A 26,708-nucleotide genomic window follows, 5' to 3' on the forward strand; every position below is an offset into this window, starting at 1 on the left:
ACAAATAGCAGAGTAAAATGAGGCAGTGGGACTTCATTTTGTTCACTGGTAGTAGGTCTGCTATGAGGTGTGACTGTGGCTTGGCCTCCAGGAAGCAGCTGTATGGTCAGAGTCAGACATCACTGTGCTTCCCTCCTTACAAGCGTCCAGAAAGCACCGAATTTGAGCAGAGAAATATGACCGAGAGAACAGGATGAACAAATACATTTAATCTGATTAATCATTTTATTTTTATATGTTAGGCTGACTACAACATGAATACAAGAGTTAAAGCCAATGGCCTTGACACTTGTGCAGGATAGTCATGCTTATGGCCGTCCTCTGACAATATGCCTTTAATTAAGCTCTTGTTGGAATTTTTAAAAACCTTGCTTAAAATGTGGTTGGTTTCTTTTCATGTTCCAATTGAAAGGAAATTGGAAGAGGTGCCAATTTCGTTGTACTCTGAGGAAATCTACTGACTTCAGGACATATTAGTTTTGCACAGTCACAGAGGTAGCACTTGATGACTGAGAAAGCCACAGTCATCCCTGTTGCAGGTCCCAAAACTTTCATCTTGTCGGGTCAACCCAACTTAAAAGACACTGAGTAATGTGAGTATCTTTTCTAGATTCTTTGGAGTCAAGCCCATTTTCTGTCACAGAGCACCCCTTGGCATAGAGGCCAATCTCCTTCATGGTACAACACAAAGCTTTGTGGATGTTAGATTATTTTAACTTGCTAATAGTGCATTTGCTATGAGGCTGATTTTTACAACTTCTGGCTCAAATACTGTCACAAAACATTTGAAAGCCTACCTTTTCTGTATTACTAAATAACTTCTCAGTAAATAATACCCACAAATACAAAATCACTGAGTGCAAATTTCAGTTGTATTTTGTGATCTGGTTACATAAAACTACTTTGACTTAATTCAAAGTTGGGGCTAACTAGATTTTTGTGACTATTTTATCTCTAAAATGAAGTTAAAAATTTGCATTTGAAACCTCTCTTTACTGAATTTAAAGAAACATTTCCAGTTAATACCCAGCATCATTTAAATGTTGGTAGTCTGTGTAGTTGAAAAGATGAACTTTCACTTCTCTCTTTTAATCGTTGTAGATATTGCTTCACATCGTAAGAGCAGCCTACGTGGATGCCTACAAACGCACATCCCTGCTTCATATATTTTGAGGGAGGGTAGAACATACTGAGAATAAAGGTAAGTATTTGCAAGTTCCCTCCACAGTTTCCTTTATACTCAATGCCAAATGTGGGATTTACCTGTAAATGCCTCAAAAAGAGCACATTTTGCTATAATTGGACCAAATAATCATAATCAGTTGTGACTTTGATACTTCTCCAATAAAGGATTCATTATTTGGACAATAATTTTTCAGTCACAGTAAAAATCAAAAGATAAAGAGGTTTTGAGAGTCCATATTGGCTACAAAAGAAAACAGGACAAGCATTTCATACACACTTTTCTATGTGCACTCGCGTGTGTATGCATATGCACATGCACATACACACACAAACTAAACCGTGTTCCCAGCGCTCAGTAGAGGAAGCACTTTTTCACTGTTAAGTGTAACGTTTTCAAAGAGGTGAACTGGCAAATTTAGGAAAGATTTAACCCAATTTTGCACAGATATTACCAATCATATTCTGTGAGGGCTTAGAGCAGATGATTAAATGGCATTTTCCAAACAGCTACAGATTATATCTCCCTAGATTTCAGGGCTGGAAGTCACCATCAGGGGATCCATAAGGCAGGCAAGCAGTTACCTGAAATCACCTTCAAGGTAAAGACCACATGGAGAGTGTGCTGTGTCAGCCTCCTACCAGCCAAGACAATCCCCAGGCAGACACTAGATAGCAATCACAGCATCACGATTGTTATGCTCAAGAAAACATCAAATAGTTGGGCATAATTTTCACCATAATCCACAAACTTTAGCCTGAACAATGAAATTTAATCACCAAAAATATTAAATATTAGGGTTTCAGATAATGGAATTTCCCAAGTTATTTTTGGACATTTTCTTGTTTAAAAGATGGTCACAATGGCACTTAAAAAATAAATTGGAAAATAATATGGCTTCAAGTAGACAAATAAATAGGATTTTTAATGGACATCTTTGCATTATCTATTGCCTTCCTCTTGCTTTGGTTCCGTTGATAATTTCTCCCCAAGTTTTCTAATAAGTTCTGCGAGGTCTTCAGAATTCTGAGTTTTCTCTTCAAGGAGCTCATAGCGGAGGCTTGAGATGTCCTGTTTAATTTCCTTCAGTTCCCCTTTAAAAAACAAGAGAGATAGGAAGTCAACTATAAATATATAATGCAGAGAAACTAGTGATTCTGGAACAGAATGAAATCAGTCAGTTCCACACACATCTGTAGTTTGAATCCTTTCAGAGGAAAAAACTTCCTAATGGGGCAGGTTTCAATTTTCTCAGCTAAAGCTTTTGGTTAATGAAAAGGTTATAGAGAAAAAATGGTGACAAAAGTCCCAAGGAAATTGGAAGAGGTGCCAATTCCGTTGGACTCTGAGGAAATCTGCTGACTTGAGGACCTATTAGTTTTGAACAGTCACAGGGGTAGCACTTGATGGTAGTGCCTTCTACTGAGAAAGCCACAGTCATTACTGTTGCAGGTCCCAAAACTTACATCTTGTCAGGTCAACCCAACTTAAAAGACACTGAGGAATCTGAGTATCTTTTCTAGATTCTCTAGTAAAAAGGAAACATTCATGGCAAATGTTTGCAGGATTGGGGGCAAGAGCCTTTTACTTTTCCCAACCACTTCTTCATCCCTGCAAGCCACGCCCCAAAAGCAACAGTTACTTATGTCGCAAGTGACACCTGCCCCAACTCTGGAAAAACAGCCTATTTTCCAACACTATTTAGTAGCGCTGACGGTTGGTGAGACCCTCCCTCTCTTCCCTAGGAGGCTCACCCTCCCCAAACCGCTCTCTCCAGCTTTCCTCCAGCTCTACATCAGGGCTGCACCCACACTCAGGCTCAGGGGCCGGCTGGTCCCTGTTCAGCTCACCTTCATTCACGTCGTCACTCTCCCGATCTATCTGGGCTTGTAAGACGTATCTTTTAATGAGCCTCTTCATAATTTTCTAGACAGACAAAGGAGAAACCCAGCTCAGTTTTATGTTTATGACAAATCTTTCATTTGGAATAACTGTCTGGGTCTTTCCCCTGTAAGGACCTTAGAAGTAATGCTAACAAAGACTAAGAGGATTTATCTGGCATGGAATGCACACTATCGGCAAATTATTACAGCAATTTTTACATTACCAGAGCTAATGACTCACAAGTTAATTCTTGAGAAAAGAATAGGTTTAGAAAAAAACATCTACCCCTTGATGTTTACTGCTTATATTTTACTTGCAAAGTAGTAGAGCAAAACAATGCCTTTCATTTGAGGAGGTTGACAGTGTGTATAGTACTGGATGTGGAAATGGCAAATTAAGCAAACATACACTCATTTATGTTTTGACCTTCCTTACCAAGAAAGGTAGTTTTGATTTTATACTTGCTAATAATTCAGAAATGTCTAGTTTCTTTTTTTTTTTAGTGCATTACTTCTATTTTTTAAAATTTACATCCAGGTTAGTTAGCATATAGTGCAATAATGATTTCAGGAGTAGAATGCAGTGATTCACTCCCTACATATAACACCCAGTGTTCATCGCAACAAGTGTCTTCCTTAATTCCCTTTGCCCATTTAGCCCTTCCCCCACCCACAATCCCTCCAGTAACCCTCAGTTTGTTCTCTATATTTAAGAGTCTCTTATGTTTTTCCCCCTCCCCGTTTTTATATTACTTTTGTTTCCCTTCCCTTATGTTCATCTGTTTGGTATCTTAAAGTCCTCATATGAGTGAAGTCATGATATTTGTCTTTCTCTAATTTTGCTTAGCGTAATACATTATAGTTCCATCCACATCGTTGCAAATGGCAAGATTTCATTATTTTTGATTGCTGAGTAATATTCCAGTGTGTGTGTGTGTATGTGTGTGTGTGTGTGTGTGTGTGTGTGTGTGTATACACACACACTCCACATCTTCTTTATCCATTCATCTGTCAATGGACATTTGGGCTCTTTCCATAGTTTGTCTCTTGTCCATAGCACTGCTATAAACATTAGAGTGTACGAACCCCTTCAAAACAGCATACCTATATCATTTGGATAAATACCTAGTAGCGCAATTGCTGGGTCTTAGGGTAGTTCTATTTTTTAATTTTTTGAGGAATCTCCATAATGTCTTCCAGAGTGGCTGTACCAGTTTGCATTCCCACCAGGAGTGCAAAAGGGTTTCTCTTCCTCCACATCCTCGCCAACATCCATTGTTGCCTGAGTTGTTAATTTTAACCATTCTAACAGGTGTGAGGTGGTATCTCATTGTGGTTTTGATTTGTTTTCCCTGATGATGAGTGATGTTGAACATTTTTTCATGTGTCTGTTTGCCATCTGGATGTCTTCTTTAGAAAAGTGCCTATTCATGTCTTTTGCACATTTCTTCATGGGATTATTTGGTTTTTGGGTGTTGAGTTTGATAAGTTCTTTATTGATTTTGGATACTAATCCTTTATCTGATATGTCATTTGCAAATATCTTCTATTCCATTGGTTGCCTTTTAGTTTTGCTGATTGTTTCCTTTGCTGTGCAGAAGCTTTTTGTTTTGATGAGGTCCCAGTAGTTCATTTTTGCTTTTGTTTCCCTTGCATCCAGAGATATGTTGAGTAAGAAGTTGCTGTGGCCAAGGTCAAAGAGGTTTTTTCCTGATTTCTCCTCTAGGATTTTGACGGCTTCCTGTTTAGGTCTTTCATCCATTTTGAGTTTATTTTTGTGTATGGTGTAAGAAAGTGGTCCAGGTTCATTCTTCTGCATGTCAGTGTCCAGTTTTCCCAGCACCATTTTTGAAGAGACTGTCTTTATTCCATTGGATATTCTTTCCTGCTCCATCAAAGATTAGTTGGCTATATGTTTGCAGGTCCATTTCTGGGTTCTCTACTCTGCTCCACTGATCTATGTGTCCGTTTTTGTGCCAGTACCATACTGTCTTTATGATTACAGATTTGTAATACATTTTGAAGTCTGGAATTGTGATGCCTCCAGCTTTGGTTTTCTTTTTCAGAACAGCTTTAGCTATTCAGGGTCTTTTCTGGTTCCATACAAATTTTGTTGTGTTTTGTTTTGTTTTGCTTCATCTTTTCTCCCCTTAGAAAGTCCCCCTTAAAATTTCTTGCAGGACTGGTTTAGTGGTCATGAACTTCTTTAGTTTTTGTTTGTCTGGGAAACTCTTTATCTCTCCTATTTCAAATGACAGCCTTGCTGGATAAACAATTCTTGACTGTATATTTTTCCAATTCAGCATGTTGAATATATCCTGCCACTCCTTTCTAGCCTGCCAAGTTTCTGTGGATAGGTCTGCTGTGAACCTGATCTGTCTGCCCTTGTAGGTTAAGTATTTTTTTTCCTTGCTGCTTTCGTAATTCTTTCCTTGTCTGTGTATTTTGTGAATTTGACTATGATATGCCTTGTTGATGGTTTTTGTTCAGTCTAATGGGAGTTCTCTGCGCTTCTTGGATTTCAATGTCTTTGTCTTTCCCCAGGTTAGGAGCATTTTCCATTATGGTTTGCTCACATAAGCCTTCTACCCCTTTTTCTCTCTCTTCATCTTCTGGGATTCCTATGATTTGGATGTTATTCCTTTTTAATGAATCACGGAGTTCTCAAATTCTTGTATCATTCTTTTGCCTTAGTTTCCCTCTTTTTTCTCTACTTCATTATTTTCCATAATTTTGTCTTCTGTATTGCTGATTCACTGCTCTGCCTCATCCATCCATGCTGCCGTGGCATCCATTCAACATAGCATGTCAGTTATAGCAAATTTTTTTAATTTTTTTAACATTTATTTATTTTTGAGACAGAGAGAGATAGAGCATGAACGGGGTGGGTCAGAGAGAGAGGGAGACGCAGAATCTGAAACAGGCTCCAGGCTCTGAGCTGTCAGCACAGAGCCCGAGGTGGGACTCGAACCCACGAACTGCAAGATCGTGACCTGAGCTGAAGTCAGATGCTTAGCCGATGGAACCACCCAGGCGACCCAGTTATAGCATTTTTAATTTCATCCTGACTAGATTTTACTTCTTTCATCTCTGCAGAAAGGGATTTATGCTTTTTTCAAACCCAGCTAGTTCTTATTATCATGATTCTAAATACTAGTTCAGACATCTTGCTTATATCTGTGTTGATTAAGTCCCTGGCTGTCATTTCTTCCTGTTCTTTCTTTTGGGGTGAATGCCTTCATTTTGTCATTTTGGAAGAAGAAAAAGAATTAGTAAAATAAAAAATAAAATTATAAAGTTAAAAACAACACAAAAAAATAAAGGGAGCTAGATCCTAGATATGTTTTGATTTGGTTTTGAAAGAAACTTGATAGAATAGAGAAAAAAGGGAAAGAAAAAAGGTAAGAAAAAATTTTTAAATGTTTAAAAATTATACAATAAAATAAAATGAAATGAAGTAAAATAGAATTTAAAATTTTACAAAAAAGAAAAAGTGTAGTAAAAATATTTTAAAAGTTTTAAACTGAAAAAAAAAATTTTTTTTTCTCTTTCTGTATCCAAGAATAAGAAAAGAAAAAAACAAAAAAAAAAATAGATGGACCAGAGAACAGAATGAAATCCAAAATAAATTACATCCAGTTTCCCCTAAAAATCTATGATGCACTTTATAGTCTGTGTAGTAAGCAGGTGGAGAGACTTGTGGTGGTCCTCTAGGGCATGTTCTTGGAGGGCGCAATTGGGTAGAGCTTGGTGTAACAGCTCCGTTCTCCACTAGGTGGTGTTGCTTAGCTTAATGGGGTGTATAGGTGTGGCGTGCATGTGTGTTTACGCGCAGGTGCGGGAGAGGTGAAAATGGCATCACCCAGCTTCACAGTCTCTAGCACCAGAATTCTATGCTCTCGCTCAGTGGCAATCAAGAACCCCTCCTTTGTCTCTGGCTTCTGTCTGCTCCCTGCTTCTACACTGTCTGTGTCCAAGCTGTCAGCCTGCCAGGCAGCACCTCTCTCCCAAATTTTATCTCAGATGGGGCTGTGTTTCCAAACCCCTCACTTCTGAGAGCCCTACAGCTTGGACCCCCTCCAGTATTCTGAGGGAGGGTCTCACCAGGCAATGGCCAGGTGCTAGCTGGTCCCAGGTAACATTAGCGTGGCTGCGCTCTTGCAGAGGTTCAGAGAATGTGGCTGGGTACCTGCTTGCCCCAGGAAAAGTTCATGTGCTCACACGGCAGCAGAGGCTCAGAGATTATGGCAAAACACAACACACAGCTAGCACCAGGTTTAACCATGCCCTGGCATCTTTGTTCCAATACCAGAAAACATGGCTGTTCTCTGGGGTCCACTGGGACCTTTTCCTCTGGGGAGGTTGTATGGCCTCCACCAAATGCCCTCCTAGCAGAGGAACGGCTTCTCCCCTGCGGCTCATGGACCCCTCAGACCTCACTGTCTGCTCCTAGGGATTCAGAGCTCTGTCAGAACTCCCTAATAGAGCTCTGCCAGGTATTGAGCTGAGAAGTTTCCAACTCTGTGTGCCCCTGTTTATAGAGTCCTAATGGTACTGAAACCTTCTTCTTTCTCCTTTCTCCCTTTTTTGTTCAATCCATTGTGGGTGTTTTCACTCTTTCTCTTTCTCTCCATCTACTTTCAGGGGGAGTGCTTTTCCTGTACTCTACCGCCTGTCTCTGTCCCCTCTCTGCAAACAAAAACAGCTCCCTACCCTTCACAGCTTCTCTCTCCCCCAGTTCACCTCTCTGTGCCATGTACATGCTGAGTTCTGTAGTTCAAGTTAAGCAGATTGTTTTGTTAATCCTAACATCAATTTTCCAGGTGTGAAAAATGGGTTGTGCTGATCTAGCTGCATTTCAGGGATGAGAGAAGCCGAGAACTTCCAGGCTGCTCCACCATCTTGCCCCTCCCAGTGCACTGGAATGTCTAGTTTCAATGCAACAAAGTTTCCCCCATCTGGGCTTCGACCATGAGAATGCTGGAAATGCAGGAGGTTCAGTACCATGTGCAGGAAGTCCTGGGTGGATATATAGTTAAACCAAATCTAACTCTCTAAACCCCAAATTAAATGGTAGACAGTAAAATTCCACTTTTAAGAACTTATTCTAAGGATGTAATTGGGTGCATGGACAATGTTCATAGTAGTACTACTTACAATAGTAGAAAAAAACCGTTAAAGTTCCATCAATAGGAAATTATTTTAATTATCATATATTTGTACAAAGAGTACTATACATCCATTAAAATTAATATAAATATATGTTTTGTGAAGTGAAAACCTGTTAGCCATTATTTAAGTACTATTAACTCCTTTATATATTATATATACAGTTATATAATATTGAAGTACATGTAAAATTATACATATACACATAATCACCTGGCAGAATATCACCAAATAAGTAGTCTTTAAATCTCAGTAGTGGGTTTTGAGGTACACTTTATTCTCTCCTGTATGTTTTTTTGTGAGGATAGACTTTTTACAATGAACATATAGGCCTTTTACAATGAACATGTAGACTCTAAGCTCTGGGATGCCAAGACTTCATCTATTTTATTTACTTATGTATCTCCAGTCCTTAGAAAGTATAGGCACATATTTGTTGAATTCATGCATTATTTTGATATTGAGAAAAACAACATAATGGTTCATTTTCACTTAAAGAATCACATAGTTTGGGATTTTAAATATTACAAATAATTAGTCTTAGTTTTCTAAAAAAAAAAAAAAATCATGCTTACCTGATACTTTCCTGGAGGATTATTGAAACTATTTAACTGGAAATCTTCTGAGCTCCTTATACTTGATTGTTTACTATGCCCAAGCTGTAATTTGAAAAGAATAAAAAATTCTTATTTTTCTTCTAAATAATGTAACAATATTTATTAGTTATATATAGGAATTTATAAGTTACATATGTAAATTTTTCATTTACTTTGCTTTATAGCCTATCTTCCAAGACAAACCAGAGGCACCTGAGGGGTGCTGGATCTCTCAATGGTTATTCAAGGTTGTCTGAGGACTTTCATAGACTGCGTGGCTATCAGTCATGTAGTCATGACAGTCATGCTTTAACATTCTCACAGGCACATCTCTGATAGAGGAGGAGGCAAACAAGTTGGGGAAGTGATGGTGGTGATCTAAGAAGTCCTCTGTTAAGGGAGCAACAGGCCAGCATCCATGAGCACAATACCCACACTTGTAGGTGGGTGCCTGAAGTAACACAAGGGTAAGACTTTGTTGTGAGACAGAGTTCAGGGGCCAATAAAAAACAAATTAATGCATTTGAATTTTAGGATCTACATAGTATCACATTTGGGCAGTACTTTTGAAACCATATATTTGCTTGAACAGGCAAATAAAAAAGATCTAAAACAATCTGCAATTAAGGTGGTAAAGTACTGTATACACATGCTAATAGGACACCTGGGTGGCTCAAGCTGTTAAGCGTACAAGTTCATCTCAGGTCGTGATCTCACGGTCCATGAGTTCGAGCCCTGCATTGGTGCTGTGCTCAAAGTTCAGAGACTGGAGCCTGCTTCAGATTCTGTGTGTCTCTCTCTCTGCCCCTGCTCCACTCATGCTCTCTCTCTCTCTCAAAAATGAATAAATGTTAAAAACTTTTTCTAAAAAAAACATGCCAAGAAAATGATTAAAAAAACTCTTCACGGCATTCTCTAAAAGGAAAAACATGGTTTTAAAAATAAATAAGTAGGAGAACCTGAGCAAAACACATCAGCTTCACATTTGTGTTTTTGTTTTTGTTGTTGTTGTTTTTTTTTGGTGTACAACTGTTTTCCAAGGGACAAGAAACTTTAAGACCATCTTCAAAGTCGGTGATGATTCATATTTCCCAATGACATCTAAGTTGCTGTAAGTAAAGCTCATTGAGAATTAAAGTCCTTAACTTCAATGCTTTGATGCTTTAAATGGCCACATGCTGACCTAAAACAGCTATGCACACATTCATCCAGTAAACACTGGACATTGATGGAGTGCCCTCTATATGAAGATGCTGTGCTATGGATTCTGGGTATTCAGTGAAGAACATAACAATCATTATCTTGCTAAGTTATATGCACAGGAAGAATATACTAAGGCTGATAAGATCCATAAAAACACAATATGCAATTTTGAAAATATTAGCACCCCTTTTCATGTAGCTATTTCCCCTTGTCTTTCAACCTCTCTAACAGTGTCAGCAAAATATCCATATTCTTTCACTTTATATTAACTTTAAACATAATTAAGATAAAATTATACAATTGGTGCTTGTATAAAAGCGTGCTTGACAGAAATGTGAAGACTAAGGCTCTGCCACAGCAGCTCTGGAGCAGCAGGTGAGATGCTGGAACTTTCTGCACTCTCTCCAACAATGAAGGGACTAGTCCAGTGGATACCTATTCTCCTTCAAGTCCTACTAATCTATGGATGTGGGAAACAAATGCAAACTTCAACATGTTTTTAACAATGTAATTTTTAATATTTATTCTTAAGAATAGTTATTCATTTATCTTTATGATGATATAATGCTTCCTGGCTTTCAAACCATGATTTATGCTTTAAGGGCACCATTAAATGTGACGACAAGATTCAAGCCCACTTTCATCCCCCATTTTTCATGATATAGCATGGAGGGTGAGGACAGGTTCATAATCAGAGGAGAGGATCCAGACAAAGGGATCTTTGTGCATCATGCCTTTGATTTATTTACCACCTATTCATGAATTTACAACTTCATGATTGGAAGTTATTAATTTGATGTCTCCTTCTTTCGTTAGGGGCCACTAGTACATCCAAAAAGTGTTCATGGAAATAAGAAAGTGAAAAAAATATGTTTCTTTGGGATTTTTATTTTTTTTTTAAGATGAAGAAACCTTAACATTTGATATGTCAATCACCTCCAGTTAAGGCAGCTCAGGACACTACATGCCTATAGAGATCATCCTTTTGAGGGGGCGGGGGGGGGATTTAATAATATATCAACATCACCCAGGCCTTCGTTCATTCACTCATTTCTATTTTAAGGGCTTTGCATGTGCTGTTCCCAGTTCTTGAAATGCTCTTTTCCTGACTGCCTTATTTGCTCTGCCTCATCTTTTGGGTTTTAGCTTAAAACATAAGCTCTGCAGAGAGGTTTTCCTGCCCACCTTATGAAAAATAGATCTGGAGCCAGCTAGGTCATTTGACACTTATTTTATTCACTGGCTTGGTTACATGTTTATCTACATCCTGCTGGGCTCTGTGGAAGGAGAGATTTTGTTTAGCTCACCTCACTGTCCCTGGAGCCAGAACTGCTGGCAGATGGCAAGTGCTCAGAAAGCACTGGTTGGTGAAATAAAGGAAGGAAAAAGTGCTTCTGGGTCACTGATGGGGTTCACTGGCTGCTAGACACCTTGCTATAGAAAACATGTTCAATCTAGGTTTGTGAACCAGTTGGCTGCAGCTCAACATAGATGGTAAAGGTACATCTAAACTGTAAAGAACTGAACTGAAGGCATGAGGCTGATGCTGTACCAACGAACACACCGGATGGCACAGAAGAGGTAACAGTGGCAGGTATGTCAGAAAATGGCATTCTGTTCATTTGAGAATGTGTGTGATTACAGATTGTCCAGACTGTAGATCTTGAAGCGTCAATGGCCACAGCTTCTGTGTATTCATAACATTTCAGTACAACACACAGCACTCCCACCACTTCATGCTCTCAATAGGTAGAGTCCAAAGATTCTTCATTCCAACAGTTACTGACACTTTGGGCTGGATAAGTCTTTATTGTGTGGGGCTTCCTGTGCATTGTAGAATATTTAGCAGGATCCCTGCCCTCTACCTACTAGATGCCAATAACAGCTCCCCTGTCCGGTTGTGACAACCAAAATGTCTCCAGGTATTACAAATGTACCTGAGGTGCCGGTAGTGGGAGCAGGGGACGGATCACCCCAGGTTGGGAACCACTGGTATAGTTGAATGGTATATGACTAAACAGTTATAAATTCACATGGACCACTTTTATGTGACTAGTTCTTCTCTAAATGTGAAATATAAACTTGGGTACAAATATAACAAAAAATTCTAATCAGTTTCTAATACATAATAGTCATATAATAAATACTTGTTACAATCATATGAAAGAAAGGCAATGTAAGGATAAATTTACTCAATGGTGCAAAGAAGCACTATTACCACTTGGTGGCAGAAAATTCTAATGTAGAACTAAGTGTTCCCATGGCCAGCTATTCAAGCAGGCTAGAAAGTCAGGGGGATTCAACTGGCCAAATGAATAGTATTTAAACCTTAGGGATGTGGATATCTATAAATGGTAGTGATGTGTGAAATGCAACGGGAGTGGCAGCAGGAAGAGCTGGCTTTAAGCTTTGTTCCTGACTCATGTGGAAATACACTGATTCTGAATGAGCTACTGTCTATCTTTGTTTTTATACCACATCTCCTGCATTCTTTATGTTTTCTCTTGTTCATTTCCTAGTAATTATTTTGATATTAGCATTTAGAGTAAAGCCAGGAACAGAGCAATGAGCTAAAAATGTATAGATACCTTGATCAGTCCACAGGGATGCAGACATGAAATGCACCACGTGGGGGCAGTGCTTATAAGCTCTTGCTTTGGAATCAAGTAGATCTGAGTTTGAATTCTGGTTGTTGTTTGAAATGAGACTGTGGGCAGGTTACTTCAGCTCTACTGTCCTCGGGTTTCTAATGCGTGAAATAGGGGAAATAATATTACCTAGCTGCCAGAGGTGGTGTAAGAATCAAACAGGAAGGCTGTGGGATACACCGCTTGACATACAGTACATGCTCTACAAGTGTCAGCAGCTATTACTGTTGTACAGAAGGATAGATATCTACTATGTAGATTTAGTCCTATTTCATGTGTCTTTTTATTTTTATTTTTAGTGTTTATTTTTCTTTGAGAGAGACAGAGACAGAGACAGAGAAGAGCATGGGCATGGGAGAGGCAGAGAGAGAGGGAGACTCAGAATCCAAAGCAGGCTCCAGGCTCCCAGCTGTCAGCACAGAGCCCAACATGGGGCTCGAACTCACGCACTGAGAGATCATGACCCGAGTTGAAGTCGGAGGCTCAAGCGACTGAGCCACCCAGACACCCCTCATGTTTCATTTTAATCTAGTCTAGTCTACTCTGCTGAATATTACTGTTCACTGATGTGTCCATGACAAAGTCATTCAGGGAATGAAATATTCTGTGATTCCCATGATTCCCACACCCAGATGGGCCTTAGAATATCCTAAGGCCTAACTAAAGTACACACTTCCACACCCCAATGCCAGAAATTTTAATTCAATATGCCCGGAGAAAAGGATTGGGAATTTGCACAAAATCAACATATATCAGTTATATGTGACTAATAACAAAAAAAAATCTGCACATGTCACTCAACCCAGTGCCAAACAGACAGAAAATGCTAAAACGACATCTATTGCATAGGACGCAAGAGCCTGTCTGCAACTGACAACTTGAAAGTGATCCCTCCTGGAGCTCGAAGAGAGCGGTTATTCGGGAAGTTATCAGCATCTTCAGGTTTATGCATCATACAGTGTGGCAGAGATGGGACTTGAGTTATGCTGGCCTCTCAGAATTTATCTGAAAAGCTAATGCTAGCAGCCACCAAATTCAGGGACCTTCAGAGCTAAAGGATATAAGCAAAGATAATAAATAGGTCTTCTCACTTTGTTTCAAAAAGTATTTTTATGTGGCTCATTCCACTGATTTCTATGGTGCACCCAGAGCACGTGTGGAGGTGATGTGGGTGGAACCTAACCACTTTTGTCCTCAGGGAGTCAGAAGATCTGAGTGAAATGGAAACTTAAGCATTGTTTTGGAAGTAGACTTCATGAAAAAGAGAGCAAACGTTGCACAAATTGGTAAGAAAGAAGGAACCATGAGAGTTTTTCTTAGTCCCCATCAGGGCCAAGCACATTGCAGTGGAAACCCACTTCAGTAACAATAGGCAAACTTGACTGGAAATATAAACGTGTGCTGTAAAAGCACTCTCCCAGGAGTGTAGCTAATGTACCAAGCAAAAGCAAGCTGTGGGCGTCAGTTCTGTTCATCACAAGCTTACATGGCAAGGAAAAGTAAAGGAGATAGCTGCATTATGTCAGTCCTCTAGGAACCAAATGCCAAGACACAGAAGTAGGAGATGTGCTCAGAATCATGCCTGTGACAGGTAACAGGGAGTAGGAGCAGGGGGTAGAAAACGGTCTTGGACTGTGGGGCTTGGCTCACCATGAAAGAGGGAAAGGTAAAAAGACCAAAAAAGTCAGCCAGCCTGACTGGGAGCTCCAGCACAAACTGCTCCGAGGCAACCCTGCCCTGGTGAAGAAAATGACCGACAGGTAGAGAGGCTCTGCTGGATGTGTGTATGCCCACCCTCACCCCACACTGCTCAAGTGCAGTGAATCAGATCTCCGTTGGGTCCCTGACGCTCCTCTATCAGTTTAATTTTTCCTGCTTTACATCACTATCCCTGTATTTCATTACCCACAAGTACCCAAACATATATGCTTAATATCTGTCTTAAAGATATACACAGTTCTTTCTTCTGATTAACTGGACATAAGCTTATTTCCATCACTCAGTAACAGATCTTTGAGGCATTATTAACACAATTAAAATCTTTAATGTATATATTACCTGTTTCTTGAAATTGCTTCTGAACATTTGTCCTTTTTTCTGAAAAGATAAGCCTGGGCACACATATGACTTCATGTTTTCAAATATGAGCTTACCTGTTTTTTGTCAAGCGATAATTTTGAAAGGTCTTCATGACTTCCCCAAATTCCAAATTTCTTTTCTTCGTTTCTCTTTTAAAAATAGATAGTAAGATGAGTACAATTGCTAATTCTTCATTTAGAATTACAAAAACAATTTCATTCTTTATTCCATATCTTAAAAGCCATCTGGTCTGATTCTGTAGCAAGTTTCAAGAAGAGAAAGATGTTCTTATTGGGTGCTTCCCATTGGTGAGAACAATGACTTCTCTCAGGTTGCTGTTCCATTAGAACTGTAAACTCCATTAATTAATGTAAGTAAAGGAGTATTAAGTAAAGGGAGGGACATTCCTGCCATCAACCCACTGAGTTCTAGAAGTTAGACATCCAGAAGAGTGCTATAGATGGCCTGTTTCTCCAAAATTTCACACAGTATAGTAATAACTACATTTAAAGCAGGTTTTATAATTCTCAAGGTCCTGGGGTACCCGGGTGGCTCAGTCGGTCAAGCGTCCTACTTCGGCTCAGGTCATGATCTCACAGCTCGTGAGTTCAAGCCCTGCATCAGGCTCTGTGCCGACAGCTCAGAGCCTGGAGCCTGCTTCAGATTCTGTGCCTCCCTCTCTCTCTGCCCAAACCCACTAGCATTCTGTCTCTGTCTCTCTCAAAAATAAATAAACATTAAAAAAATTATAATTCTCAAGGTCCTTTTACATACTCATTTGATCTTTATGATGTAGATATAATTTTTATTCCCATAGTACAGCTGAAGAAACTAAAGCCCGGAGAGTTTATTATTTATTTGAGAACACAAAATGGTGAGTGGCAAGCAGAGCAGGAATTAGAATATTTCTCTTTTCTCTCAGTGATAGAATCTTAGAATGGCTAGAAACTTTCACAATCATTTGGCTCAACTGCCCACTCACTGTTGGAATATCTTCTATAAATTCCTAATATTGGTCATTCAGCATTTACTGATTACATGCAATGATGGGGAACTTACTACTTTGCAAGACAGCCCACTCTGTTAGACAGATATTTTCTTTGATTTTTTTAATGTTTACTTATTTTTGAGAGAGAGACAGAGTGTGAATAGGTGAGGGGCAGAGAGAGAGAGATACAGAATATGAAGCAGGCTCCAGGCTCCAAGCTGTCAGCACAGAGCCCAATGTGGGGCTCAAACTCACGAACCTCAAGATCATGATCTGAGCTGAAGTTGGACCCTCAGCAGACTGAGCCACCCAGGTGCCCCTGGACAGATGTTGTTGTGACAAGTTTGTTTTTAAATAGAACTACAGCTGAACTATTTGCAACTTTTGCCCATGGCATCTCTCCCTGTGTTTGAAGGGACAAAAAACAAGTATACCCCCTAGTCAAAACTGAGAGTTCTAAAGATATTCGCCTTGTTCCCCTTCAATCCTCCTTTTTTGGATGTAATCCCCAAGTCCTTCAACTCCCCATCATATGACGCCTTATATGCACCTGTCCCCATGCTGGCCCTTCTCCTCCGAATGCATCCATCTCTCATGGCTTCTCCTGGATGTGGTTCTGCACCAGCAGAGTTCCTGCACAGGGTAACTGCCCCTCCTCCATACACAGTGGCACACAACTTTCCACACTTCTGAACATACTGCTAACCCTCATCTAAACACTGCACCTCTTCTATGTTTCTTGAGATTGCTTCCTGCATAACTGTTTCCAGTTAATACCCCTAGATCTTTCTTTCTTGAACTACTTAATGCCAAACCTAGACTCACATATTACATGTGAGTAATTGATTTCTAAGTTTTCAGTGAAGAAGGTAGAGTCTGTCAAATTCCCCCAAGCTACTGATGCTTTACCAGGCTGTGTGAACTGAACATGAGGTGGGGCTTGTGGCCACAACAGCAAAAATGGGGCCAGACTAGCTCTCCTTTCAAGTATCCTCTACAGACAATGTAATACATTATTATAGTTACATTTCATGAATTTTTCCTGTATTCTTTTAAGTAGGAAATGTCCAAAGTGTTCCTCTCAAGTAGATACAAGCCAAAGGACTGTGCTCATTTGGCAATGATCGGACGTGTCATCATGGATCACTTCTTTTAAATGATCCTAGCATTTAAAAACATAATTTTAAATTATCAAGTCAAATTACCTTGTTCATCTCTGCATCCTCCTGGAAACCTTTTTTATGGGCCTGGAACATCTCAGAAATCCATTTTTTAAGCCTCAGTAAGAGATAAAACAGGGACTTTGGACTTGGCACCAGGTTGAAGGGAACAGGTAATGTTCTCCCCTCTTCAAAGTAGGAAAACCAAAGCTTGGCCCTTGCAAATTTCCACTCGACATCAGCATCGTCCTGTGCAAACACACACGTCAGTTCAGCAGAGAGATGTGAAAACTGAATTACTGCGATGCGACCCACACTGTGTACCTAGGCAGGAGCAATGGTGCCTACAAACACTCTCAGGCCCCAAACACCACTCCAAGATTTTTTTAATGTTAAGGTTCTACTCACACTCTCTCCAAAATCTGTCTGAAATTTTATCAGGCTTAGAGAACTACAGATCTCAGAATGTGCTTATGTTTATAAACACCCTGAAAGGTATAAATGGATTTTTCTACATTCTGAAAAGAACACTATGAAAAATCATTCACTCTTTTGTTCGACACAAGATCATAAGTTCGATTACTTTGGGACACATTCCAAAATTTCTGGAATAAAAATTTGTATTATCACTCCAGATTCGAGAAATGGTCACTTTTGAAAATCACTACAAAAAATACCACACTAGTGGTATTTGTAAGTAACAATTTTTAAAAATAAAATGTAAATTCAAGCTGATATAGTATTTCTAAGGTTTTTTTAAAAAACAATAATGAATCTGACATTTCTCCTCCTTATGACCTACTACCCACCACACACATTGATGTTGCATTTGGAAGCAAAGAGTTAAAATTTTCTAGATTACTGGACAAACAACTATGTGAAACAGGCAAAGAACAAAAGGAAACACAGCCTACATTTTCACCACCAATGAGGAGTTGATGCCTGGCATAAGTTAAAAAACATGTAGTCACAGACTATACACATGTACAGAAATCATACCTCAATTTCCTGGAATGAACTGTTGATCATTGCAATTAACATATTTAACAAAACAATGACCATTGTGACATTATAGACTCCATAAAGAACATAACCGATATTTTCAATGAATTTGTGATTATAGTTGATGACCACCGACTTTACTTCAGAAAGTCCAAATATAGCCCAGAACAGTGTCTTAAAACTCTCCTCAACTCTGGGGAAAAATAAAGAGAGAAAGGAAATAATACAGTGTATAAATGACAATAATACCATAATAAAAGTGCGCTGATTGTGTGTTTGCAAATTAATAAATATTCATGAGAAAATCCTTTACTTCTATGAACCTCGGTTTTCCTTTCTGTAAAATGAATACAATAGGTTTTATTTCCCAGAAGGTTGCAGGGCTGAAGTCATACTGTGCATACGAACCAGTCAGCTCAGTATCTGGCACATAATAGGCACTCAATAAATGTTATTAACATAACTTCATAACCACAGATACTAACATAAGTAATCCATAGCTTGGGTAATGGAGTGTTAAATGTATTACTTAATAAAAATAATACAATGTTAGAGTCTTATTAGGTTTCCTGCTCATCTATACTTCTACTCATATCCAATAATTAGATAATAACAGTGTGTGCCTTAAGAAAAATGTGACAATATAAACATAGACGCTGTAACCAAAATCACTGACAAGTCTTAGGTAGGAATTTCAATGCTTTACACATAATTACTGACCAATGCTAAGCCCAGCTTCACCCAGCTGGTTTCATTTCTCTGATAAACTGCACTTTATGAGAATAGGGCTAACAACAGGTTATGCTTCAGTTGATGCTTCATATTGGAACATGGACCACCTAATATCTGAGTAATCTATTCTAAGCATATTTTATAAAAAACCACTGTGGCTGTGGCGAACCTCAGTCAAAACTGGGGTTGATAACCAGGATCTTCTCAATGAGAAGATCTGACAAAATGAATTAGGAGAGAAGCTGTTCTCCCTGTGCACCACCCCCCCAAGACCCTCTAATGAGAAGGCTGTACAAGTAGGAACACACATTCTAGAGTCATGGACAAGAGGTTACATACAGCCTGGTTTGTCCATACACTAGCATCTCTGTGAAGTTCAGCAAATTATTTAACTTTTCTGAGCTTTGTTTCTTCTTTTTGTGAAATAGAGATAATGAAATGTTGTGAGTGAGGTATTTTCCCAGAAGAAATGGGACTAAAAATGTTAACTAGTATTGCTTAATGATAGGAAGGTGCCTATATTTTCAAGTTCTTCCAATTAATTTAAAAATCCTCTCTCATTTCTAAAGAGAAACTGGAGATGGAAGTCTTCACTGAAACATTGTCTATCCCATAGACATATATGAACACACTTAAGCTATCCTATAATTAATCTGCAATCTCCATCATCAAAACATCCAAGATGACATACGTTGTGAAAGCTTCATTTTGTTTTGCACCAATGTAGTAGGAGTAGAGGTTGAACATTCCAATCATAAAGGCCACAAACACCATGATGAATATGACCATGAACTTGAAGATGTCCTTTACTGTTCTTCCAAGTGATATCTGCAGAGGTCCAAAGCTTTCATTGGCTGGTAAAATATAAGCTATTCTTGAGAAACTTAGAACTACAGCAATTGCATAAAGACCTTCAGATATAATTTGAGGATCAGAGGGGTCCCACTTTATCCTGGCTAGGAAAGAGAAAACACAAGAGTTATCATGAGTTTCTTTAAGTTGTTTACTCAGGCAACTTCTTTTCTGTTACTAAAGAAATATAATTACATTAGCCATCAAGTCTCTAAAGGAAATCTGTTATCTTACAGGGCTTCTATAAGGGTCAGGTATATGGGAGCCTCTGAATATATTGAGAAAATGAGCCCCCTGGTCCACCGGCAATTTTCCATAAGCATCCAGCAAAATGGTTAAGAGCTAAAACTAGGGACTCAGCATATGAAAAAATTCCAGTGTGTGTGTGTGTGTGTGTGCGTGCACACGTGTACCCACGTCCCTACCAGAAGAACAGGTACAATTATTTAACTTTTCTTACTTTCATTTTCCCATCTTTAAAAATGAGACAATACCACTCCACCTTCTCTCATCTACTTGCAAATTCATTAAGTCAATGTATAGTCAGTGTTGAGGAAGTGCTTGGTGCTCCATAATTGGTAGCATTTATTATTTAATCTTAAACTTATAATTACACTATAATGCAATTTGGGGCTTGCAAAGTGCAGTTATTTCAACTAGAAGTCATTTTTATTGATCACTCAAATAAGTATTTTTACCATAAAAATGTAGTAATTATTCATTTTTAAAAATTTTCTGGCATTATTATATTAGTTCATCAATAGTTCACCCAATATTAGTTCATTGGGTTAGTTCACCCAATAGCTCACCCAATAGTTCATTGGGTTCATCAAAACCCAATTAAGAAACCATTATGAGGAAAAATGCAAAACAATGTGTAAGAAAGAGGAAAAACATGATTTGCTGATTTGTATTTGCTTATTTGTTGGGAAGTAAAATTAGTAAAGGATACAAGAAACTAATAAAAGCAGTTTCCTTTTTTACAGTAAGTACAATGTATGGATAGCTTTGACTCTTTAGAATTCTGTATATGAAAAAGTATTAAACATTAAAGTAAATATTTTAAAAATAATAAAAAGATCTCTATGTGATCCAGCCAACAAACCCACGGAGATGTCAAATGAATGTTAACAGATTTCTTATCAGAGCATTATAGTAAGTACCGAAAAGGGGTCTATTCTCCACCCACTAGGTCTCTTCAAGGAAGGGTCTTCCCTCAGCAAACAAAGGCATCTCTTTCCTCGCCCTCCCCCTGGTGGATCACCTCATCTGACTCCTATTTTGGGACAGCAGATAAGCGAGCATACTTGCTTCGGCGCCACCCTCCTCTGCTCCTCCACTAAGGGACCTCACACAACCATTGGCTGCCATTCCTGCCTTGGGGGGCACTGCCCTACCCATGTTGTCCAGAGACCAAAGGATGCACCTGCCTGATTCTGGAGGGAAATTTCACCGAGCCCCTTGGCTAGGAGACCCAGGACTATGTCATCTGCCTGCAACTTGATCGGTATTAGAGGCCACGCTCCAGCCTCTATCGCTTTGTTTTGTTTCTCATCTGCCTGGCAGGTTCGAAGCCTGGAAGGGAAACTGTGGTGTCGTGTATCAGGAGCCATCCAGAGACACCAGCAGCTCCCTTGCTGTCACACAGTTTATGTGTTTTGAATGGAAATGGTACTCAAATGTGTACTGTTTTTACTAGACAAGAAGAACAAAAAATCTAAGACCTAAGACAGGCATTCCCAGTGGAGTTTGGTAGTTGTCAACTGATCGAGGAGAGAGAGTGGGAGGCATCCAGCCGGCAAGGAGATCAGGAAGGGAGAAGCCAAAAGCACCCGTCTTCACACAGATGCTTCTGAAGATGCCAGTAATTCTGTGAGAACTGAGCAGTAACCAAACTACTAGTCACTTCCTTTCATCAGAAAACTCTGCATATTTATTAACTTAAGTTGACTGTGCACTACAAACTCACCCAAATTGTAATACTTCACATTGTCTCCCAGTGTGACTTTGGTCAAGTCCTTCAAAGTATCATTTGCATCAATGATGTGTTGGGCTTTGGAAGCATGCCAAAATGCCATGAATCTCGCAATGAATGATGCAGCAAAGATCGCCAGCATACCAAAATCAAGCATATTCCACAACTCAAACAAGTATTCCTTGGGGCCTTCCGTCCAAATTTCTTTACATTCGGCCCATATCATGCCTGCATTGGAAAGGGGTTAAAATAGACCCAATTCAATTTCATTCCAGCCTTAGCTCTTCAACAAAACAAAGTAAGTTTGAAAGGTCTTGGCCTGACATTTGAAGCCCTTCAAAATCTGGCCTCTTCCCACCCATCCAACCCTAAATGCCACGTCCCCACAAAAGCCACAGTCCAGCAGTATCAGTGCATCACCTAAAAGCAATCTGACAAAGTTCAAGCGTGTCCAAACAATCTTTGGTATCCATTGATCCTATACATAACAAGTGTATTTATGAGATGTTCACCGTGGACTCTTCATAATAACCAAAACATCCAAACACACCTGCTCACATAGGTAAAACCTAAGTGATCGTGGACTTCCACAGATGGAGTATTATGCAGCCATTTAATATGATATTTTAATTACTATGGAGTAGTGGCCACAAGGACAGACCTCACAGACCTCCAAATACAGGAATTTAATTGGCTAAGGGCCTCAGCAACCGCATTCTGGAACTATGGGCACTTTTCCCCCAAGGCCATGCTTCCCAAAGGCTGCTTCCAGCTGGTGACTGAAGGTACCCCTTCTTGGGAGACCCTGGGCTTCTCTGATACCTGACTTCGGCTCAAGTATTTCCTGCCAGCTTTGCTGACCTGTCCTCAGACTGAATAGACATCTGAGATGCTTGTATCAGACCTTCCCTCCCTGCCCTCTTACCTCAGGATCAGACTTGCCTCCCCCATCTGACAGCCCCTGAAACCTTCCTTACTCCCCTCCCCATTCCCTCTCAGTGAATGCCCTTTACCAAAACTGTTGGCATTTAACCCTGTCTCTGCCTGTGCTTCTTGGACGGCCTAAGACATGTTGGAAAATGTTTATGGCATAAACATTTAAACATGCTAGGTAAAGGAGTAAAAAGAGTCATATAGTCTACGACTTTATGTTTAAAACCAGCACCATATAGGACTGCACAGAGTCACAGGAGCATATTATTCATGGTCACCTCCTGCTGGTGGAGTAGTAAAAACACCACAGTCTCACAAGAAGTCAGCATGCTGCTTAGGAGCACAGGTTTGGGATCGGAGTGCCATGGCTTGGGACCCTGTTCGTCCACTCATTGGCAGTGTGATCTTTGGCACATTATTTAAACTTTCTAAAGCTCAGTTTGTAAAATGGGGATGACAGTGGTTTGTATCTACCTCATAGGGTTGTTTTAACACTTAAATAATGCGTGTAAAATGCACAGGGCATGTGACACTTGGAAAAAGTAACAGCTAATATTTATTGAGCACTTACTATTTTAAATTTTCTATGACTGGCGCATACTTCATCTTTTTTTAATTTTTTTTTTTAATGTTTATTTATTTTTGAGATAGAGGCAGGCAGAGTGCAAGTGGGGGAAGGGCAGAGAGAGAGGGAGACACAGAATCTGAAACAGGCTCCAGGCTCTGAGCTGTCAGCACAGAGCCCGATGCGGGGCTGGAACCCACGAACCGTGAGATCATGACCTGAGCTGAAGTCGGACGCTTAACTGACTGAGCCACCCAGGCGCCCCTACTTTAGCTTAATTTAAAGGATGTTACTGTGTTAACAAGATGTTGCTTTACACCATTACCTTTAAGATATTCTTTCCAGCATTGTACCTACTTCTAGAGCCATCTGCAGAAATATAACCCAAACTCCAATGATCGATCAAGCCTACCTCTATTAAGAAGTCTGTCATAGTCCCCTGGCTGAAACTCATCTCCTCCCCTCCCCAGCAAGCACCTGCCCCACATCCTTACGCTCGTCATGACCCTCTATCACAGAGCCCACACACAGCTTACTGTGGGCTTTTCTCAAAACCGGCATTCTGCGCACACAGAGGAAGACAACTTCATTACACTTGAGTGCTTCCAAGGTACGAGGGATCTAGGACTGGATTCACACCTATGCCAGTGGGTCAGGTTAAAACAAGAAATCCTGCATGTGTCCTGGTACCCACCCTCCAGACACACAGTGAGCAGAAGTGAGGGAAGCCTCCTCCAGGCTGTCCCTCTGCAGGCTGCAGGAATGTGGAGCGCCTGCAGCACAGGGGCCGAGGCACCTCTGAATGCCATCCAGCCTAGTCGTGTAGGGCCTTCCGTCCTGCTGGACTGCAGCTTTTGTGGGGACGTGGCATTTAGGGTTGGATGGGTGGGAAGGGGCCAGATTTTGAAGGGCTTCAAATGTCAGACCAAGACCTTTCAAACTTACTTTGTTCTGTTGAAGAGCTAAGGCTGGAAAGGAAGGCTCTCCCCCTCCTCTCCCACCTGCCCTCCACCTTTCCTCTCCAGACATAGAATTCTTGATGAAACCTCATCTTACCAAAGCTTAAAAAACAAAACACAGTGAATTAGTCTGCCTGAAGGAAGCTTCCGTCCTGTTCACTCCACGGAGCCCTGGGGGCTGCCAGGCACAGCTGAGAACCCCCCAGCCTGGGCAGCTTCTCGGGGCAGGGGAGACTTCTACCTGGGTGTCGAGCCGGAGACAGGTGGCCAGACTGCTGAAGGCTGCCCATCCCACAGCTGGGTTTTCAGAAGAATCGCTTCAGTGTGGATCTGCCACAACAGCAGAGAATGAGCAAACTCCCTCTGCCTCTAAACTTCTCGAAACAAAACAGAACCACCTGTGTGCTCATTCTGTCTATTCCCCAGGAAAGGCCGGTTTACCATGAAGCCTGAGCCCCATTTCATCTTCTTTTTCTTCATATGAGGCTCTCCAAATAAATAAGGGTCCTCTTACCCCCACCCTCCAGAGTGGTCCTTCCCAGTCTCCTCAAGAGCTGCTCCATGGCGGGGACACTCACTCCCGTGGCTGCTCTCCTGGACATGCTCCCGCGTGTGGCACTCAGATGTGGTCTGGACACAGCTCACACAGTGCCCCCCGGGATCTTTGCACATCGGCATCACCAAGCATGTCTCCCCCACTGTGTTCCTGCTGCACCCCCCTCTCAGGGGTGTCAGCTCGCCAGTCAGCCTCATCAAGCTCTCCTGCAGCTCAGTTCCATAATTCAGCATTCCGAGTTTGTCTCCAGTAAAAACTGGATAAATTTGCCTTCTGCGAACAATAGAAGGCCTCAAGCCCACCAGCTGACCCAAATAGGCCATTTCTTACTAATATTTCCAGAAGGCGCAACAGCTTTCTTTCCAGAACAACTCCAAGAAGAAAACGATTATCCACGTCAGAAACCAACACACAAGTCTGACTAATGCTGTAATGCTGAAGCTGCCTGCTCTGGCTTTTCCTATAAACAGACCCTGTGAGCGAATCTGGGAATCTCAGGTAGAAAGGGTGCTGGGCCAGCAGTTCTAAGGAAAATGTACTCATAACATTAAAAGTTAACATAACATTCCTGGTTTAGATTTCTAAGTGAAAAAGGAAAAACTTCTAATGTTTATAATAAAATATTAGTATGAGGTGCATTATATTTGATAAAGGATAAAAATGAACATTCATTATATCTAATCCCCTTACACAAAATTGAATGTTTTCAAAGTTTCATCTTGAACTAGAATCTTATCTTGCTTGTTTTCAGTAGGAAATACCACTCCTATATAAAAGTAACAGACACTCTCAATGAAAAGTCTAATAATAACCATAATTACCTGAAATTTATTAAACATCTACGTGCCAAGCACTGTGTTACATACTTTATACTCACACACACACAGACACTAGCACATAGGCGGTTAGTTTACTAAGATAAAGGCAATGTCCAAATGACTGTTCTTATTTTAAATCCAATGCTCTAAGTTGGAATGTAATTTATTTCTTGTAGTTCTGTGATATAAGGTAAATATCAATTACATTGGAAAAGAAGTAGTGAAAAATCACACTCTTCTTCTTTATCCAAGGCTTATATTACCCTCGGTGATGTAATTCACACGGTAAGCCCTCATCCCTATTGCTCCGGGGTGCTGTATTTTCTAGTATTTGGTGGGCATCTTCGCCTGAAAATCCCCAGGGCACTTCAAAGGCAACTACAACCCAGACTTAGTCATCAGCTTCTCATTCTCCAGGCACCAATTGTGATGGTCCCTCCGTTCTCTCCCTCTCAGAGAAGTGCAGCACCACGGAGTGGTCCAGGGTGGAGTCCACATCTCTCCCTCCATGGGCACAGTGCACCACCAACTCCCCGAGGCCTGAGTCCCCACCCTCACCCTGCTGTCAGGGAGCCTGTGGTGGGCTCTCAGCCTCCATACTCACCGTCCTCTGGCTAAGATGTGACAGAGCCATCACCAATGCTGAAAGCCACCCTCAGCCATCTTGCCTCACTGTCTGCCATCACCCATGCCCTCAAAGGCACCTGCCGAACTCTTTACATTTCAAGGGTGCCTGGTGCACCCTAAGGCCCTAGCTTCACATGCAATGTTTCCACACCTTGTAGCGTCCGTACTCCCCCAAAACCTTCTGCCCAGCTAACACTACCTCATCTCCAAAGTCTTAGATGGAAGGTACCGTCCAGGGAGTGCTTCTCTGCCCTTTCCACAACCCACCCCATTCTGGACTTAGATGCCCAGTCTGTGTACATTCACAGTACCCTAATCGTGCCTCAATTACAGTATTTGTCTCAGTGGTTTTCATTATTGATTTACTTATTGACCTGACCCCCACACTTAACTCTCCTGGCTGCAAGGACTGGGTCACATTCAGCTCAGGATCCTCCTGACCTAACGAAGGCACCACTTGCCTATTTAATCTATTCATTCGTAAAATCCGATTGAAATACCTTTCTCGTTTGCATTATGTTTAAGGGCAAGCCATGTGTACAATTGATTCTGATGACAAATAGTGTATTAGTTAAGACTGCTTTCCTCTGCCTCACCTGTCATTGGGAGATCTAAAGGAAATTACTCAATCCTCACCTGAACATTGTAAATAGATGCTGGTATCATGTTACAGATTACAAAACCGAGGTGCAGGGAGAGTGTGTGAGTTCAGGTATGCGAAGGGCTTTGAACAGTTCTTGGTACATAATAAATGTTCAATAAATGTGAATGACTATTAGC

The 26,708-nt window shown here is 40.5% G+C and overlaps 1 protein-coding gene across 4 annotated transcripts in view; it reads right to left on the minus strand.

Moving 5' to 3' along the window:
• Positions 1–217: 217 nt before the first annotated feature.
• Positions 218–26,708, minus strand: part of TRPC6 (transient receptor potential cation channel subfamily C member 6) — a 129,903-nt gene continuing 103,412 nt past the window's right edge. For 3 of the 4 annotated variants that reach the window (XM_042905387.1, XM_042905385.1, XM_042905386.1), the window contains 8 exons: positions 21,465–21,698; positions 19,335–19,599; positions 17,909–18,104; positions 16,955–17,158; positions 14,836–14,910; positions 8,811–8,894; positions 3,034–3,109; positions 218–2,277 (listed from right to left, as the gene is read on the minus strand). In XM_042905387.1, coding sequence (XP_042761321.1) covers positions 2,126–2,277; positions 3,034–3,109; positions 8,811–8,894; positions 14,836–14,910; positions 16,955–17,158; positions 17,909–18,104; positions 19,335–19,599; positions 21,465–21,698 — 1,286 coding nt within the window. In that variant the 3' untranslated portion in view covers positions 218–2,125. Of the gene's footprint in view, positions 2,278–3,033; positions 3,110–8,810; positions 8,899–14,835; positions 14,911–16,954; positions 17,159–17,908; positions 18,105–19,334; positions 19,600–21,464; positions 21,699–26,708 lie in introns of those variants that run through there. The other variant, XR_006193685.1, reaches the window with a different exon arrangement.

This window comes from Panthera leo, chromosome D1 (assembly GCF_018350215.1).
Source record: "Panthera leo isolate Ple1 chromosome D1, P.leo_Ple1_pat1.1, whole genome shotgun sequence".
NCBI lineage: Eukaryota > Metazoa > Chordata > Mammalia > Carnivora > Felidae > Panthera > Panthera leo.